We start from the raw sequence: 17,377 nt of genomic DNA, 5'->3' as shown, positions 1-17,377 counted from the left end.
AAGTTTAAGTAGTTTGGCTTATAGATTTACAGCATGAATTTTGAAGACTGAGGAATAGGGACTGTACAAAGGACGTGTGATACAATGATAATAGCCTAATTGGGAAGGCAGGAAACTAGGTCAAGAAGAGAGAATATCTATGTGTTAGTCTAGATATTCTTGTGAAGGGTTTCCTCAAGAAAGGTTTACCCATGTATGGACTATTGTGTATATTTACATCGAATTGCCACAAACAGCATTACTCTGCATTGATTGAAATTGATGGTAGAGTGCCTGTCTGGAAGCCAGAGATAAGTGGTTGCTATGTGAGTAAAGTTATAAGCTGTCAACACAGCAGAAAGAAGGAATGGGTAGCTGTCACTTTCTCTCTATGTCTACCCAACTCTATGGCCTTCACAGCCCTTGACTTTTTCTTCTTATAAGGCCTATTCCTTTCTCCCATTCTATTCTTTAAGTGCAAATTACTTTAAGCTTAACTTGAATTGTTTCCAACTGTGTTTGTAAACAACTTGTTACCCTTAACAGTGAATAGTCTATGCAGTGCTACTTAATGTCTGGTTGTATTAGTCTGTTTCTGTTGCTTATAACAGAATACTTGGAACTGGGTACTTTGTAAGAAAATGAAATTTATTGCTTACAGTTTTGTAGGTTGGGAAGTCCAAAGTCCAGGGAACACATCTGGTGAATGCCTTGGTAGTGACAGTGACCCAGGAGTTTCACATGGTAGAATGGCAGAGCAGAGTGAGAGAGAGATGCTCACACACTCTCCTTTTAAAGCCCTCAGAACCACATCCATGACAACCATTTTTAATCCATTTATTAGCGCTTTTTCCTCAAATCTAATCACCTCTTCAACGTCCCACCTTTCAATTACCATAATAGGATTTCCCACTTTCTTAATACTGTCACAGTGGGTACTAAACCTCTAATACACAAAACTTGGGGGGCACACTTCAATCTGTATCATTCTGCCCAGGCCTCCCTAGTTTGTCCTTCTCACAGGTAAATACATTCATTTCATCCCCAAAGTCTTAACTTGTTTCATCTCAAAAGTCCAAAGTCCCATCTGTGAAATCAAAAAAACTTATCTACTGCCGGGATACAATGGTGGGATAAACATAGGGCACATACATATTCCCATTCAAAAAGGGAGAAATAGGCCGAAAGAAAGGTGTGCTAGGTCTCAAGTCCGAAACCCAGCAGGTCAGACATTAAATCTCAGAGCTGGCGAATCATATACCTTGACTCCATGTTTGATGTTCTCTGCAAGCTGGTTTGGAAACCAGGCCTCCGAGTCCTCAGGCAGCTCTTCTATGGTTTTTCTGGACTTAGGTGATGCTTTAGCTCTCGCAGGCTGGTGTCATATGCTGGTAGCTCTACAGTTCTGGGGTCTCCATGGCGATCCCGTCCCCACGGCTCCACTAGACATGGCATTGGTGAGGTTTCTCTGCTGCAGCTCTGACCCCACATTTCCTCTTGGCATTGCTCTGGTGAAGACTCTATGTGGTGAATCCGCCTCTGTGACAGATCTCTTGCTGGGCCCACAGGTTTTTAAATACACCTTTGAAATCAGGGTGGAGGCTTCCAAGCATTCTTCGAGCCTGCAGACATAAGACCACGTGTATGTTGCGGAGGCTTCTAGCTTGTATCTTTCAAAACTGCAGGTCCGGCCACACCTGGTGCCAATTTAAGCATGGCTGGAGAAGCCAAAGTAGCCGGGGTGCTGGTGCAGAAAGCAGCTTCTGAAGGTAGTCCTGGGCATGGAGGACACTTGAGGCCTATTCCCTGAGACCATTCTGTCTCCTTAGGTTTCTGGGCCTATAATGGAAGAGGCAGCCTCTGAAATACCTTCAAGGTTTTTTTTCCCTTCTCTTGATAATTCCTTTCTTCTCTACTAATCTCCTTAGCAAATGGAACACTGGGCTGCACCATTGCATATTTCTCCTGAAGATGCTCTCTGCTGCTCTACCACATTGCCAGGCTGTAAATTTTCCAAATCTTTACACTCTGCTTCCCTTTTCATTATATATTCTAGCTTACATCATGCCTTTTCTGCCATAACTCAGCATAGGCTATTGCAAGTAGCCATGTAGCTTCCTTAATGCTTTGCTGCTTAGAAATTTCTTCCACCCAATACCCTGGGTGAGCACATTGAAGTTCCACATCCCATAAAAGTTTTAGGCATGAACAGAAGGCAGCCAGTTCATAGCAAGTGTGATCTTTGCCTCAGTTTCCAAAAAGCTCCTTCTTATTTCTGTCTGAGATCTTCTCAGAATAGCCATTACTGTCCATACTTCTGTCAGCATTCTGCTCACCGCTATTTAACCAGTCTCTAAGAAGTTCCAAACTTTCCCTGGTTTTCTTGTCTTCTAAACTCGCACTAGCAGCTATACTTTTTCTAGCCTGCTCCTTCAAATTCTTCCAGACTCTCCTCAACACCCAGTTCCAAAGCCACTTCAACATTCTCAGGTATTTGTTACAAGCAACACCCCACTTCTCTGGCACCAATTTTCTGTATTAGTCTGTTTCTGTTGCTTGTAACAAAATACTCGGAACTGGGTACTTTGTAAGAAAATGAAAAAACCTTGTCCTGCTGTTGATGTGTTGCTTCACAAGTCACTATTATATTTAAACTTTGTCATTACATTTAAAAAGGTAGTTAATGATTTTACTGTCATACTTAATTGGCTAGGTATGTGTGATTTCTAGACTGCATCTTTTAGGAAGCTTAAATTATTCTGAGTGTATTATATATGTGGTTATTTTCTTAGACTAGTAATGTATCCAGTACTAAGCTACAGACATCTCCAGAGTTTACTAGGGGATGACAAATGCAAAGGGCTTAGTTTTTCAGAATTAGTTTATATAAAATGCCATGAATTAGGCTATGTGAATTCTGCAAGTTCCTTTTATCCCAGTTTCATTAGAATGTTATTAGAGACACTCATAAATTCAAATGGTCCAAATATACTTTGCTGTGAATTTTTGAAATTTTCTGGGTAGATGTTATATCTAATATAATTGTGTATTAGTAATTTGAAGATTACCTCTGCTGTAGGGACTGTATGTTAAATCTACAGCATTTTAACTTAGTTTGTTTTATTTCATGGCATGTGATATATAATTCATTTTCTTGGGTACTTAGATCTGTAGAAGATGGTTGTAATTTTTCTCAGAATGCTAGAACACACTAGCCTCTTTTTCATTTTTGCCATTATTCTAGTTTTCTTCTCCTCAATTAATTGTCCATTCATTTAAACATTTATTAACAATAAAATAAAATAATAGATGCCATTTATGGAGCATATGTTATGTGCCAGGGACTGCTGGGTGCTTTGCATTCTATTCATTTAATCATCTGCAAATGTAAAATATATGTTGTTATTTCCATTTGACAGATAAGAAGAAAACATCTTATCCATAAGAACTAAAGAAAAGAGATTTAGACCAATGTCTATCTTTTCCCTAGCTCAGAACTCTTTCTACTATGTTGCATTTCTAAGCACCTATAAATTTTGGGAGGAAAGAACAATCATGAGTTCAGTTTTAAGATATGTTAAGTTTCAAAAACCAAGGAGTGGTATCAAGCAGGCAGTTGAATTTAGAGATCAAGTAGAGGTAGAGGAGCCAGCAAAGGAGACCAAGAAAGCACCTGCCAAAGAGGTAGGAGGAGTGTGAAGAGAACGCTGAGCAGTAGGGATGGAAAGTGCTCAGTGGGTTTATATAACATTGATAGCATGCTGGTGAATGCTTAACAGCTGGTTCTGGGAGTAGAAGTGGCGGGAGGGAGGATGCCCAGATTTTTAGCTTTTTAAGCTGATTTCTGTGGTGTAAATACCCCCACTATGGCTGATTTCTGGCTGACTACAGCTTAAAAGTCAGCTTGCACATTTTCTGAAAATTTAATAATACATGCTTGTAAAATGTTCAAGCTGGGTCCAGCACAACACTGATTAGAGACTTTGACAAAGGTAGTGTCAGTGAAGTGGTGAGGTTAGAAGAAAAGCTGGAGGATATCCAATAGATGAAATGCTATATAAACATTAAAATGATTATTTTGAGGAGAGTGGTATAAATGAACATACTTAATGTAGCGTGTAAATTTTATGCTATGGGTTTGGGGTGATGGGTTATTTCTCTTCTTTCCTACTCCAAAATATTTTTAAAAGCTTTTACTTTATTTTTATAACAAATGGAAAACATAATCATTTAATAAGTCCTTTTGTTTATGTGTACCTTCTAGGAATGAGAAATAGTCTTTGGTTTATGCTTTGTAATCTAAGTCAGAATTTATACAGAATAAATTTATAGAGAAAATAATATTTTATAGAGAAACACTGTATTTAAATTTTGAGCTGACAAATTTTTATAGCCAAAGAGTTTTGTGATCATTACAGAATATCTTCAGTGTCTTAAGATATTTTCCACAAAAAGGACTGATTTGTATAATTGAGAAAATTAGGTGAGAATTTTGAGGTGAAAAAAAATTATGTATAACAGGCATAGGAATATTAGAAAGTGTTATGCTTCTGCTATAATGTGAATTCATGTACTAATCAGTTATACCATTTTTTCATAGCAAATATATTTAATGTGTTTTGCTGCGCTTTACCTATTGAAGGATTATTCAGCTGTTATTTTGGCTATTCTCCTTGAATCAGCTTTTACATCAGTGGGTAACCTTTGTATCGTAGTACTATGACTTTTTAAGAATAGTATTCTAGCCCATAGGTGGACATTCCTTTGGCTTTTCTTTTTAGCAGTGCTCTTTATTTTCATTTTCATGCCCCTTAAAGTGGCTTGAAATTTCACTAGCATGTTTTGGCTTCAAAATTGTAAGAGTTTTCATTTTTGTTTTGCTAAATTTTAATGCGAAATTTATAAGAACATGTGTTGCACAGATAATATTGAATCTAAAGTTATCATATTCATAATCCTGGAAAATGTTAATCAACTTGGAAGAAAAGATCAAATAAATTAAATTTAGTTTTTTGCACTTGATGGACTGATGCCTCCTATATGACAGTTTTAGTTTTTCTCACACATGATCATTCCTTCAGTTTTTACAAGTTTGATAACAAATGACAATGCTATATATTTTGTTACTAATTTTCCAGTATATTTTCTTCAATAAACATTAATATTTGAATTCAAGGAAAAATAACATAAAAATAACATATAGTTTTTAAATGGTTTTTGACCCGCAAGTCTAGTGCCTCATCTGCAAATGCCCCATTTATCAACAAGGGAACCTTACCTGACTTAACCAAGTCCACCACGGTGCAGTTGAGCAGAAGGCATTAATGATAGTGAGTAGTGTGGGAATGATAGTAAGACTGCAGTGTTATCTTTGGTTAAACAATTCTTGTGTTATTTTATGTCCAAGATGTTTTAGAAAGATGAAAATGATCCAACTTGAGAAGAGTTTTACAAGAAACAGAGAAGTGTGACTGGCAGTGCTTACTTATATATTAGGGTAGGTTGGAAGGAAAGAAATAAGGAGTGGTCCTTTATATTTTAGGATTTTAGAGCATTCAGGATTAAGAGCTGTAATAACTCAGGTAAGATGTAGCTGCTACAAAGAACATGATAGGCTCCACAAAGCAGTGTCACCATGCCCAATTTCCTCATCTCCTGCTTTAAATCTCCCTGATAGGAGAAAAAAATCATTATACCTATAGAGAGGTGACACAGATAATATTTTTCTCTTGAAGTGGTTAGGAAAACACAGAGAATAAGGATTATAAGAGATTTTACCTCCATGGCGGTATGAGTGACAATAATTACAAGTAAGCTTTATTTTTAAAATTGTTTTTCTTTAGAAAAGCCATGTATATTCATGTTGGGAGTTACTGGAGAGTAGTGGTCACTTACTTATACCACAATATTAATTTGAGACTTACTAAGTGCCAGGCACTGTGTAAGAGGAGATGTATTAGTAAACAAAACATAGGTTAGGATCTTAAAGTCTAGGAAGGGAGTCTGTTCCATGCTGCTGCCGTGCAGGTTACTGTGGCATATAGGAAGGGTGTCTGACTCGGTGTCGATGGGATTCAGGGAAGAAGGACCTCCCAGAAAAAGTGAAATCTAAGCTGAAACCTGAGGAGGAGGCAAAGGGAAGATGCCTGGGACGTGTTCAGGTTCTATTCAGGCATGGATGTATGTGTGATCATAATAAATTGAAAATGCTCAGAACAAGACATCACTTTCACCAGAAAACAAAACTCTGTTTTAGGGTGACTGTTAGTAACTGATGAAGAAAAGGCAAAACTGTGGCTAGAAAAGCCCTCTGAAGAGGACATACAGAATGTTTGTAGAGGTGGAAGAGAAATTAAAATTTATCCAGTTGAACTAGCATGTTTTAGGTATGAAATTTGTAATGTAACCATATTCCTGCAATTTGTTTGTAGGGAAGGACAAGGAGGAGAATCAGCTAAGTTACTCAAACAGATGTATTCTCATTTAATGGATTAATTTGCCCAAGCAGTGCTTTTATGGGTAATCCTATATTTTTATGGTAATCCTAACCTGAGTACCTTGAGGAAATACTGAAAAAACTCATGGTTATTAAATGATTTAACACTAGTAGCATAATGGTAACTTTGTTGAGAAGGTATAGCAGGGAGGTTAAAAGTTGGATCTGGAATCTGTTGCATGGATAGTCCCAGCTCCACCCTGGCAACTTCCCTTGGTCAAGCCTCTTCAGCTTCCTTATCTATAAAATCAGGATATTATTATAACTGTACCCTGAGCTATGCTCATTTGGTTTTTTAACTGTATGAGGCATTTTACTGAACTAGACTTTTGGGCAGTGGCGATGGTATTTGTAAGGACTTTGCATGCATTTTGAGTATGCTTGAACAGGGGCATCTTTGCAGTTGTGTTGTTGGTGTGTGTTACACTGTTTCTCAGAGTTCTCATGATTTTTTCATTTATAGCAGCAATCATCTTTTGCTTTAAATTGACTTTTTTCTTTAAAGGGGGTTTGAGACAATAAAAAATTCTATGAACACTGAGTATCATAAATATGTTTACTTTGAGCATAGTCTTCAGTTAAGTGTGTGTCATAGCTATGAAAGATGAAGATCAAAAAACATATCTTTGAGTATATCTTTGAGTAATTAATGAAAGCAAACTGCCATCTCAGATTAAAACTAATTTTAATTTTAAAAAAACCCCCCAAAACTAATGTTAATTCTTGTGACCATTTTTCCTGGGATTTAGTGTTCTTATCTAGCATAATGGGATCAATTTGGGAATATTGGAATACATATCTTTCCCTTTTAAATTAATAATTAATGGTGATTATATTAATACTTAAAATTTACCTTCGTAAAGCAGGTTTGTAGCTTAGGACCTTTGTGAGTGTTGTTCCCTCTTGGATTACTCTTCCCTACTTTCATTGCATTTCTTCTCATTGTTTAGGCTCAACTGAAACACCACTTCTTCAGAGAAGTTTTCCCCTTATATTGGTGTACCCCACTCCTCCCAGTTTTATTACATCTATTTATTTTTCATAGATTTCCTCACAGTTTTAAGCCACAATATTCTGTTTACTTATTTGTTGTCTGCCTCTTCCTGTTATGATTAGAGGGATGTGGGTCTTACCTGCCACTTCATTTATAGTGACTAGGACAGTACTGATGCCATCTGTAGTCAGTGCTCAGTAACTATAATGAGTAACTATATGAAGGAAAGAGGTAAGTAGCATTATCCCAGTTTTGCAAGGTCACACAACTACTCAGTGATAGGACTGGGATTTAATTCCAATGGTCATTCTAATTCCAAAGACTCTATATGGACCCATAAAAAAGGAATTTTACATATGTTTTCAATCGAACCTTTACCATAATCCTGTAGTAAGTATCATTATCCACACTTTACAAGTGAGGAAACTGGCTTCTTTGTGATTTTGTCAAAAATGGATTACTTAGAATCAGGAAAAAAAACGATTTATTTGGTCTCAAGCTCAGTGTTGTCTAGAGCAAATCAGAGATGGCTTTTTATAAGCTTACTTTTTGTGTGTTGTACAGTCTTTTTTCTGTAATCATTTGAACTCAATCTAAATCTACTCCAGTGTGCTTTGATGCAAACCTCTTACAGAAGGCAAAATAGAAGAGTACGTATTCTATTTGTGTTGCACCCTTAGCTAAACTCAGGTGATAGAGTTAAACAGGAAGTAATTTTGAACGTGGAGGCTCATTTCATTCCCAATGTTTTCAGTATTTCTATCTTTCAGCAAATATTTACTGAGTGTCATTTGTTTGCTTGATTCTCTAATTGCTAAGTACTGGAATAAAAATAAAATTTGATGTTTTCCTGTTAATATACCTCTCCAGTATAGCTTCATTGACTCAAAGTTCCCCTTAATCCTAATTTATAGATTAGGAAATCTTTCATTTTTTTTTTCCTTTTAGAATCAAATCCCACATCTACAAAGCTTAGTTGAACCTTTATTCTGTATAGTCCATCTATAGTCTGGGACACTTAGTTACTGTCATGATGACCTAATTTAGTTATATCTCCTGACCATCAGAGATATTGGTGGTTCAACTGGAATAATTTAAGAAAATAAGTTCCTAAACACAGATCTGAAAAGCTTACTCCCCAAACATCTATTCAAACCTAGCTGACAGCAAATAAAATAGCTTTCTATTTGATTTGTTTTGGGAACTGAAAAACTTCTTCAATTTAGTATACAAGGGACCTTGTCTGTTAAATAAGCCTCATGACATCTATATCATAAAATTACTGTGGGGACTATTGATAATGTGCATAAGGTGCTAGTGTGGGGTACCTAATACATAGCAGATAATCAAAAAGAGGCAAGTGCTGGTTTTATTTTCTAATGATTTCTGGAGCAAATACCAATACATGCTTTCTGCTGCAAATGCTCATTTCTGTCCTGCTTATGGTTTCTTCTGTTCTTGCTTCCCTGAATCTTTACTCTTGGGCAGTAAACAATGCCAGTAGAAACTAAAGGTGACCATTTTTCTTCTCTCTAAAGAAAAATTTAGTATTGACTACAATTGTTAAAATAAGACATTCGTGTTATGTTTATAAGGCATATAAATATTCTTGGGAAAAGTGATTTTTTAAAAGATTTCTCTTTAAATGGTTTTGGCTAGTGTTTGAAATCTTGCATATTTGAAAAATCTATTCTTTGTCACAATTAATGGGTGGTTTCACTGGATACAGAATTTTACTTAGAAAATAATTTTTCCTTACTCTTAAAGGTATTTAAAGCCTATTAGATTGACTTCTAAATTCTAGTGGGTTTCTTAAGAAGATTTTCTTGCCTTCTTGAGACTTGATGTTAGTCTGTGACCTGTTTTGTCACTCAAGAACCTTTAAAGATCTATTTTTATTCCTGTAGTTTTAAACAATTTACCTGATACCTTTTTGTCTCCGGTGGGTATTCGGAAACATATGGAGACAGTTTTGGTAGTCTCAGTGACTGGAGATGCTGGGGGAGGGTGCTTTTGGCATTTAGTGTCTGCAGTCCAGTGAGGTTAATTTTCTTTCAATGCAAGTAACAGTCTCACCCAAAATGTCAATAGTGCCCCTCTTTGGAAATATTGTGACCGTAGGGAAATATAAGAGTAATTATGACCTGTATGCTGATTATCATGTATGACAAGAGAAACAAGATGTGTACACAAAAGACCAATCAATATGTTTTGGGGGTGTTATAGACATGCTGTGTGAAACAATGGGGGAAAATGTGTAAATGACATGGCACAAAAAAATGGAATAAAAATCACTGTGTGAAATATAGTCATTAAAAATTATCTGCTGTGAATATATACCATGTTACTTCTTTTGGTTTCAAGTAGGACATTATTTACACTATATGTTTAGTAACATTTTTGACACTTTTTTCTGTATTTCCAAGTAGTACCTGTCTTTCCTAATTACTTTGCTAGATCAGGAAAATTATTAACTCTTCTCTGTATTAGTATATCTGTTTGTAATACAAAAAGTTGAATGACTATAATAGCTATACACTTCTAAATTAGAGTGGGATTCCAAGAGGAGTGGAACAAGAGTTGTATTTGCACAGTTTCATAGCAGTTTCTGAGTTAGCAATTTGCAGTTCTGTTTCATTAATATTTTGGGAAATGAATTACCAAAATAACACATATAGATATCTCTATTATAAGAATGCAAGCATTCAGTGACACAGACAAATGACTTTTGATTATCCTCTGTTTTTTCATGGTTCATATCATTGCTTTACTTCACTAATGTGGCTAAAACTAGATTAGAAATACAAGACTCTAAGGAAGCAGAGAGGGATTAAGATAATGAAGTAGGAAGATGTTAAAATAGTAGTCTGGTAATTTTGTATTGATGTAATAGCTTTTAGGAATTTTAAGATAATTATACATTCAGAGTCTTCATTTTATTGTGTATATGATATACTTTTATCTTTCAGAACCTAAGTCACAGCTGCAGCAGTTTCATCAAGGACAACAGAGATTGTCAAATACTGAACAAAATGGAGTAAAAGATAATCATCAACCAAGACATCTTCCCCGAAATGATACCAGGCAACCAAGAAATGAAAAACCTCCTCGTTTTCAGAGAGACACCCAAAATTCAAAGTCAGTTTTAGAAGGCAGTGGATTACCTAGAAATACAGTTTCTGAGAGACCAAGTACTTCTTCAGGATCTGAAGTATGGGCTGAAGAAAGAATCAAGTGTGATAGACCATATTCTAGATATGACAGAACTAAAGATACTTCATATCCTTTAAGTTCTCAGCACAGTGATGGTACTTTTAAAAAAAGAGATAACTCTATGCAAAGCAGATCAGGAAGAGGTCCATTGTATACAGAGGCAAAAGAAAATCCACTTTCTCAAGAATCATTAGATTATAATAATCAAAAACGTGGGAAAAGAGAAAACCAAACAGCTAATCCTGACCATTTTTATGACAGGAAATCACGAACAATAAATAATGAAGCTTTCAGTGGTGTAAAAATTGAAAAATATTTTAATGTAAATACCGATTACCAGAATCCTGTCCGAAGTAATAGCTTCACTGGTGTTCCAAATGGAGAGACAGAAATGCAAATGAAAGGAAGACGAGTAGGACCTATTAAGCCAGCAGGACACATTACAGCCGTGCCCTATGATGATAAAGTATTTTACAATAGTGGGCCCAAAAGAAGATCTGGACCAATTAAACCAGAAAAAGTACCAGAAGCATCTATTCCTATGGAGTATGCAAAAATGTGGAAACCTGGAGATGAATGTTTTGCACTTTATTGGGAAGACAACAAGGTATGGATTCTATAAAGATGTTATATATTAATATTACTAAATGTCACATTGTAGTGAGACTTCTAGAAAGTCATCATTTTGGACTGTGAGTTTTGTTCCACAATTGTACCTGTTTTAAAGTTTTTTTAAACAGATTGATAGATATATAATTTATGCGAGAGAAGAAAAATAAAACATTTAATTTTTTTTATGGATGCTTAGAATCTATCCCATAAGATTTGGTTAGGTTAGGTTTATTTAGTTTTAGCTTACGTATCAGAAAAATATTGTAAAAGTGATTAAGTGAAGATGAACTTTATTTCACTTATCATTAGCCAAATTATAAGTATTTACTTTTCTTTATAGTAAAATTGTACTGATTCACAAGGAAGAAAGTCAGTTGAGTGGCACAAAATCAAATTCTGCAGATTTTCATTTAAAGAAAATATACACATTTAGCCTACTTTTTTAAAGAATTAAGAGCATATAAGTTAATTACTTACCTTATAATTAATAAATAATTATTAAATCGGTACTTTAAACGCTCTTTAGTTCTACATTATATGCTTACTAAAAGGGAAAAAGAGAAATCATGGGGGAAAGGAAAAGACCAGAAGATGTGGACCAAGTAAGAGCCTGGCTGAGAGGTAGACAACCAGTACAGTGAGAATAGTAAGGTGAAGAGGACAGAGGGACCCTCAGAGAGAAGGGCTTTTGTACATGTTTTGCCTTCTGTCCAACATGCTCTTCTACCACTTTAAGGGCTTGGCTCAAATATCACCTCCAAGAAGAAGCCTTTTTTGACCTGCCCTCTCCTCTCTTCTACATTATTCTGTTTCTCTATTAGTGCCTTGTTCACTTTTTAAAACTTACCACAATTTGTAAATATTTTTGGTTTTGGTTTCTGGATTGGGATCTTTTCCCCCTACCATGATATCAACTTCCTTGAATGCAGGACCATGTCTGTCTGGTTTTCGTCTGTAGTCCTGCTTACTCCCACAGTGTAGGGATTTTATAATTATTTGTTGACTCTGTTAATTAGTTAATTCTGGAGGGGGCATTTTCATGGGAAAATAGAGTGGTGAGGGGACTGGAGATATTAGCAAAATAATAAAAATAGATGTAAGGGAGTTACAGAGTGAAAGATCGGGTGAATGTGAGGATCAAGTCAAGGAAAAAATATTTGAAATAAATATTTCATAGAGTAGTTATAGTTGATAAGGTAAGGGTGTGCCCATGAGAGAGTATGGCTAAAGGGAGTGGCAGAAATAAAGGTAACTGAAGATTTCAAGAAACTGAGATTCAGACTAGAGAATTTGGGTGGATCTTTTATAAAGATGCAATAAGACTTGGGATCAGGAACCAGGCCCCGTTGTTTTCAGTGAATGCTGAGGTATAAGCAGGGTGTTAGGCATTACCTGATAATAACAGCAAGGAGTGTACAGGGTGGTATATCAGATGACATAGGCCTTTAAGGTTTTTGTATGAATGTGGGATATTTGCTTAAGAGCAGGATCCATAGCTGTCAAGTCTTTATTCAAGACCAGAAGGAGGGGAGGAGACAGCACTACTTGTATGCCTTGCCTGGAATACCAACAGACTTTTAATTAAATCTCATTGGTTGGAACTATTTCACATGGCCACTCTCTGGCTATTGGGGAGGCTGAGGCTTGGAAAGCAGATGCAGGTGTTCTTCAGTATCCAGGCTCTTACTCTCTCAACTCAGACCAGTTACTTTCCAAAATTCAGAAACTATTATTTGATTTGGGTAGTGGGGGATTCCTTATATTTAGCTGTTTCTCCTTCTTGATACAGACAAGAAAAAGTGAAATAGTTGGAAATTAGTGTTTATTGAGCTAACAGTGTCTACCTTAGAGGGAATGGCCTCTGGTTGTATGTTTCTGTGAGAGGTTGCATTAAGGATGGAAAAGTATTTTCTGTATTGGACAGTGTGGGGTTGTTGGTGACTTTGACAAGAGCAGGAGAAATAAGACATTGGAGTTCAAGCTCAGTAATGTTTGAGAGGCTTGGTAAATGACCTTTCCATTGAAATCCCACAAAGATCATGCCCTAAGTAGTAAAGGCAAAGCTAAAACAGACAGCCCTTTACAAAGCTAAAACCAACCTCTACAGGATCAAGGATATCTGCTTTTACTCTGTCTGCCTGCCCAAAGAAAATATAATACTTTTTTTTGAGAAAAATAACATTTTCTAGAATCTCTTCAATATTTCATCTGCAGTGTCTGGCATCTTATAAAAATTATGAGCCATGGTTAAAAAGAGAGAGAGAGAGGGAGGGAGAGAATGAGTGAATATGAATAAATATGAATGCTTGGCCAGAAACAAATGAAGCAACAGAGAACAGATCTGCAGGTATTCAAATAATTGGACTTAGCAGACAAGTTCGTTCGACAAATATTAATTGAGTATTCAATCAACCATAATTGAGTAGCCAAGTGCCAGGTGGTTGGGATATATCAGATAGTTCTAGCTGTGCTATTACCCAGATGCTTCCAAATTCCTGATAAGATTATTAATAAAGCTTTAATCTTAATTTTAATTGTCTCTAAAAACCAGTAATGCTGAATTCATCTATTGCCTCTGTTGAATATATTAAAAATAATGTTGTATAGCATCTAAAAGACAGTACCTAACAATTCCCAAAATGTTTCAGCTGTTAGATATTTTTAGAGTAATTGGGTGATCTTCTAAGGTGACTACTTTGACTTAAATTGGATGTATACTTCCAGTTTAGTGTGAGGGACTGGCTTCTAAATAGATTACACCATTAAGCTTTGGGAATAAGGTAAACAATATTTACCTTGTGAAAGACATGGAATTAGTTATCTTCTGAAGCCACCTAACTTAAGAGGTAACATTTAAATGTTTCGTCAAGAATAGGCAACTTCCCAGTTTTCTTGTGCGAGACCAGGGTAAAGATTTAAGAAAAGGAATTAGTCCTCTTAATTTTATTGTAATGTTGTTTTGGAGATAATTAATCAAATAGTATAATCTGTTGTTTAAAAAATTCCTCATAATACTTGCCTTCTGTCTAGCTTTATTTCCATAGAAGGATTTAAGAATTTGGGGGCAGTTCTCCTTTTTCCTCTAGAGTGCCAAAACTAGTTCAGCTCTTTTTCCCCTCTCAACTGGAATATTGTAACAACCTCCAAATTGTTTTCCTTGCCTTAAACCTGATTTCTCTGAAATTTGTCTTCAATACTGCTGTGACTATGATCCTAATCTTAGATCATGTCATTCCTCCTAGTTAAAATCTTTTGCCTGTAGAATAAATACAGACTCTAGCATGCTTCTGCTCTCCATCATCTGTCCCTTATTTACTTATCCAGTCTAATTTCCTGTTGGATGAACCTTCTTCTCATATTATACCATAATTAATTTCAAACAGCTTTTAGTTTTCTACACTCATCTTCATGTTTTATATCTGTGTAACTTCCCTGGAACACCTTTCTCAGCTCTTTACTTGGCTAGCCCCTCTTTATCCTTGAATCCATTGTCATCCACTCCAGGAAGCTCTTCCTGAGCTCCTCAGCTTAATTGCCATATCACTACAGCTTTATTACATTTACATTCCACATTACCTAGAAGTTATTTTTTAAATGGATTGTCTTTATTAAACAGTGAGGGTTTTTTTTGTTTGTGTTTTTTAAAAAGGAATTATATACATGTCTTTATTTGGGGGCAGGGTTTCTTAAGTGTGGCTTTAAAAAAATTCACTGTCAGACTATATTTTGGAGAGCTGAAGATGTAAGGCAGATAAGTGAGATACTGTTTTCCTTTGGTAATCCCACAGCATCCCAAGGGACAAAGATTAAACTATAAATTCTTACAAGGGCATCACCTTGTTTGTTTTCCTGGCATATAGCATGACTCAGTGTTTGTTGAATTTACCAAAACTGACATAATTTGAGAAGCTTACAGTTGAAGCATATGTCCAGAAATACTCAAAACAATCCACAGAACACAAAAGTATGAGTCTAAGAAGTAAAGGCAGAGAGGAGAGAGAGGAATGTTTACCAAGAATCCTAAGATAAGGAAAATTCCAGCACAGTCTCTCTAAACTTGCTAGCATCCAGACCCGGGAAGGAAACACCTTGGATTCACTTAATTTCTTTGTAATATGAAATACACAAGTTATGAGTTAAGTATACTAGTTAAATATACTAGTTAATATACTAGTTAAAAATCAACTCTTTCCTGGTGTACTGTGGGGTACCCCCTTTTTCAGAAGAATTTGGAGAATACGAATTTTTGCTGCCTTTAGGATTTTCCGATTCTGGTGAATCTATTAAGAGATACTGTTAGAATAGACAGTGTTATAATAGAGCATCCAACTACCCTAGCTTGAGGAAAATATTCCTTAAGAGCAAATTGTTTTCTGTTTCCATTTCTTGTTCAGTAAGCAACATTCAAACCTATAATTTGGGTCCTGAATAGGTTGGCCTATATTAGTGGGCTCTTCCAATTAGATGACCTCCTCCCAGGTAAATTTTAAAATTGCAGTTATTGTGTAAATCAGTTTCTTGTGAGTTTGTTTATATACATCAGTTCTCAGAGCCAAGTGACACTGGGTAAACTGATAAAAATTTCTAGGCTTGGAGTGTCTCAAATCCTATAAATCCTAGATCTAAGTAATGTCCTTACTCCTTACCTGACATCCCTACCTCACTCCAGCCACTTGTAATGACTGAAGCAGTGAGCCTTCTTCTTCTTTGATATTTATTTTTGTGATATATTTGTATTTTTAAAATAAATAACTTCATATTTATATATTCTGATTAGTATATAAGAGTTGTCTTCCCAACAATGTTAGAGGGTTATCCAAAGGTAAGTTTTCTTTCTTAAAAATATTTCACATTGTAACACTTTTAGGATTTACATTTCCATTAAATATTGCCCTTCTTAGAGAATATTGTTTGTTAAATTTAAAATACTTTTTTGCCTTCTCAGTTTTACCGAGCAGAAGTTGAAGCTCTTCATTCTTCGGGTATGACAGCAGTTGTTAAATTCATTGATTATGGAAACTATGAAGAGGTGCTACTAAGCAATATCAAGCCCATTCAAACAGAGGCATGGGTACGTGATCCAAATTCTGTATAAAGACATAAGCTATTTTGAAGAAAATACATAACTAACTAAAAGATCAGTCATAGTCATATAAATTTTGCAGGTGGAAAAATATTTTGAATTTGCTTAAAACTGGCTGTCTCCAAAGTAAAATTTTAATTTAATAATTACACTGAACTACAATAAAAGTGAATGGATTGGAATTACTTTTCTTGTGTAACGCTTTGTTGTATTACGCTTTGGAAATAGGTGCCCTTATTTACATGTTTGCTAAGAATTTTTTATGTGTAAAATGGATTTTTATGCATATTTTTGTTCTTTCCCAATTTGTTACTTTAAATTTGACTAAATTATGTCCAGTATTTATCAAATTTAAATCTCTGTTGGATACATGTATATTGTTTATTATTTTAGTTACATGTAAAATCAGGAAAGACACTTTAAATTATATATGAATTCACACTGAATTTCCTGCATACATTTATATATATGTGTATAGATTAATATAAATATCTCTGTTTAATAATCATTTGATTAGTTTTGTTGCCAAATGTTAGGTCAAAATTGTGTGATAACTGCTATGATGTAATTTAGAACTTATTGGCTTCCTGGAGTCTATTTTATAGAGGACTTATGTGACTGTATATAGAAAGGTTCTCAACTACATTTAGGAGAAAACAGGAGCATAGGACACATTAGAATTAATTTCATAAATTTTTTCTTATTTTTCAATTTGTGAGTAGCTGTTAATAAACTTATCATTAGAAGCCTAATTTGTTGCTGTTTCTCTAAAATGTCAAAATATGCTAGAATATTATATTATCCAAACAGTAGCCTTCATCATTGAAGCATACATTGTTTTTTCATGAGCTGCTTTTGGTTTTGGTCTTTTAAAATTTTTCTGTCATGCCTTCAATGATACCCCTCTAGCCCCCTTAAAAAAAAAAACAAAAAAAAACCCGATAAATAGAACAACAGAAAAACCTAATAGTCGTCATGTTTTGGGCCATAGGTCTTTAAT

General features: G+C 35.3%; 1 protein-coding gene across 1 annotated transcript; it reads left to right on the top strand.

Moving 5' to 3' along the window:
* The first annotated feature begins 1,693 nt into the window (after positions 1-1,693).
* LOC103582445 (tudor domain-containing protein 3-like) lies at positions 1,694-17,129 on the top strand. The gene is made up of 3 exons (XM_008564040.1): positions 1,694-1,748; positions 10,439-11,289; positions 16,240-17,129. Exons 1-3 carry the CDS (start codon positions 1,694-1,696, stop codon positions 16,387-16,389), a joined length of 1,056 nt encoding a protein of 351 aa, XP_008562262.1. The 3' UTR covers positions 16,390-17,129.
* The last annotated feature ends 248 nt before the right edge of the window (positions 17,130-17,377 follow it).

Source organism: Galeopterus variegatus, unplaced genomic scaffold (genome assembly GCF_000696425.1).
Source record: "Galeopterus variegatus unplaced genomic scaffold, G_variegatus-3.0.2 Scaffold16267, whole genome shotgun sequence".
NCBI classification, from domain to species: domain Eukaryota; kingdom Metazoa; phylum Chordata; class Mammalia; order Dermoptera; family Cynocephalidae; genus Galeopterus; species Galeopterus variegatus.
This window is presented reverse-complemented; position numbering and strand designations above follow the sequence as displayed.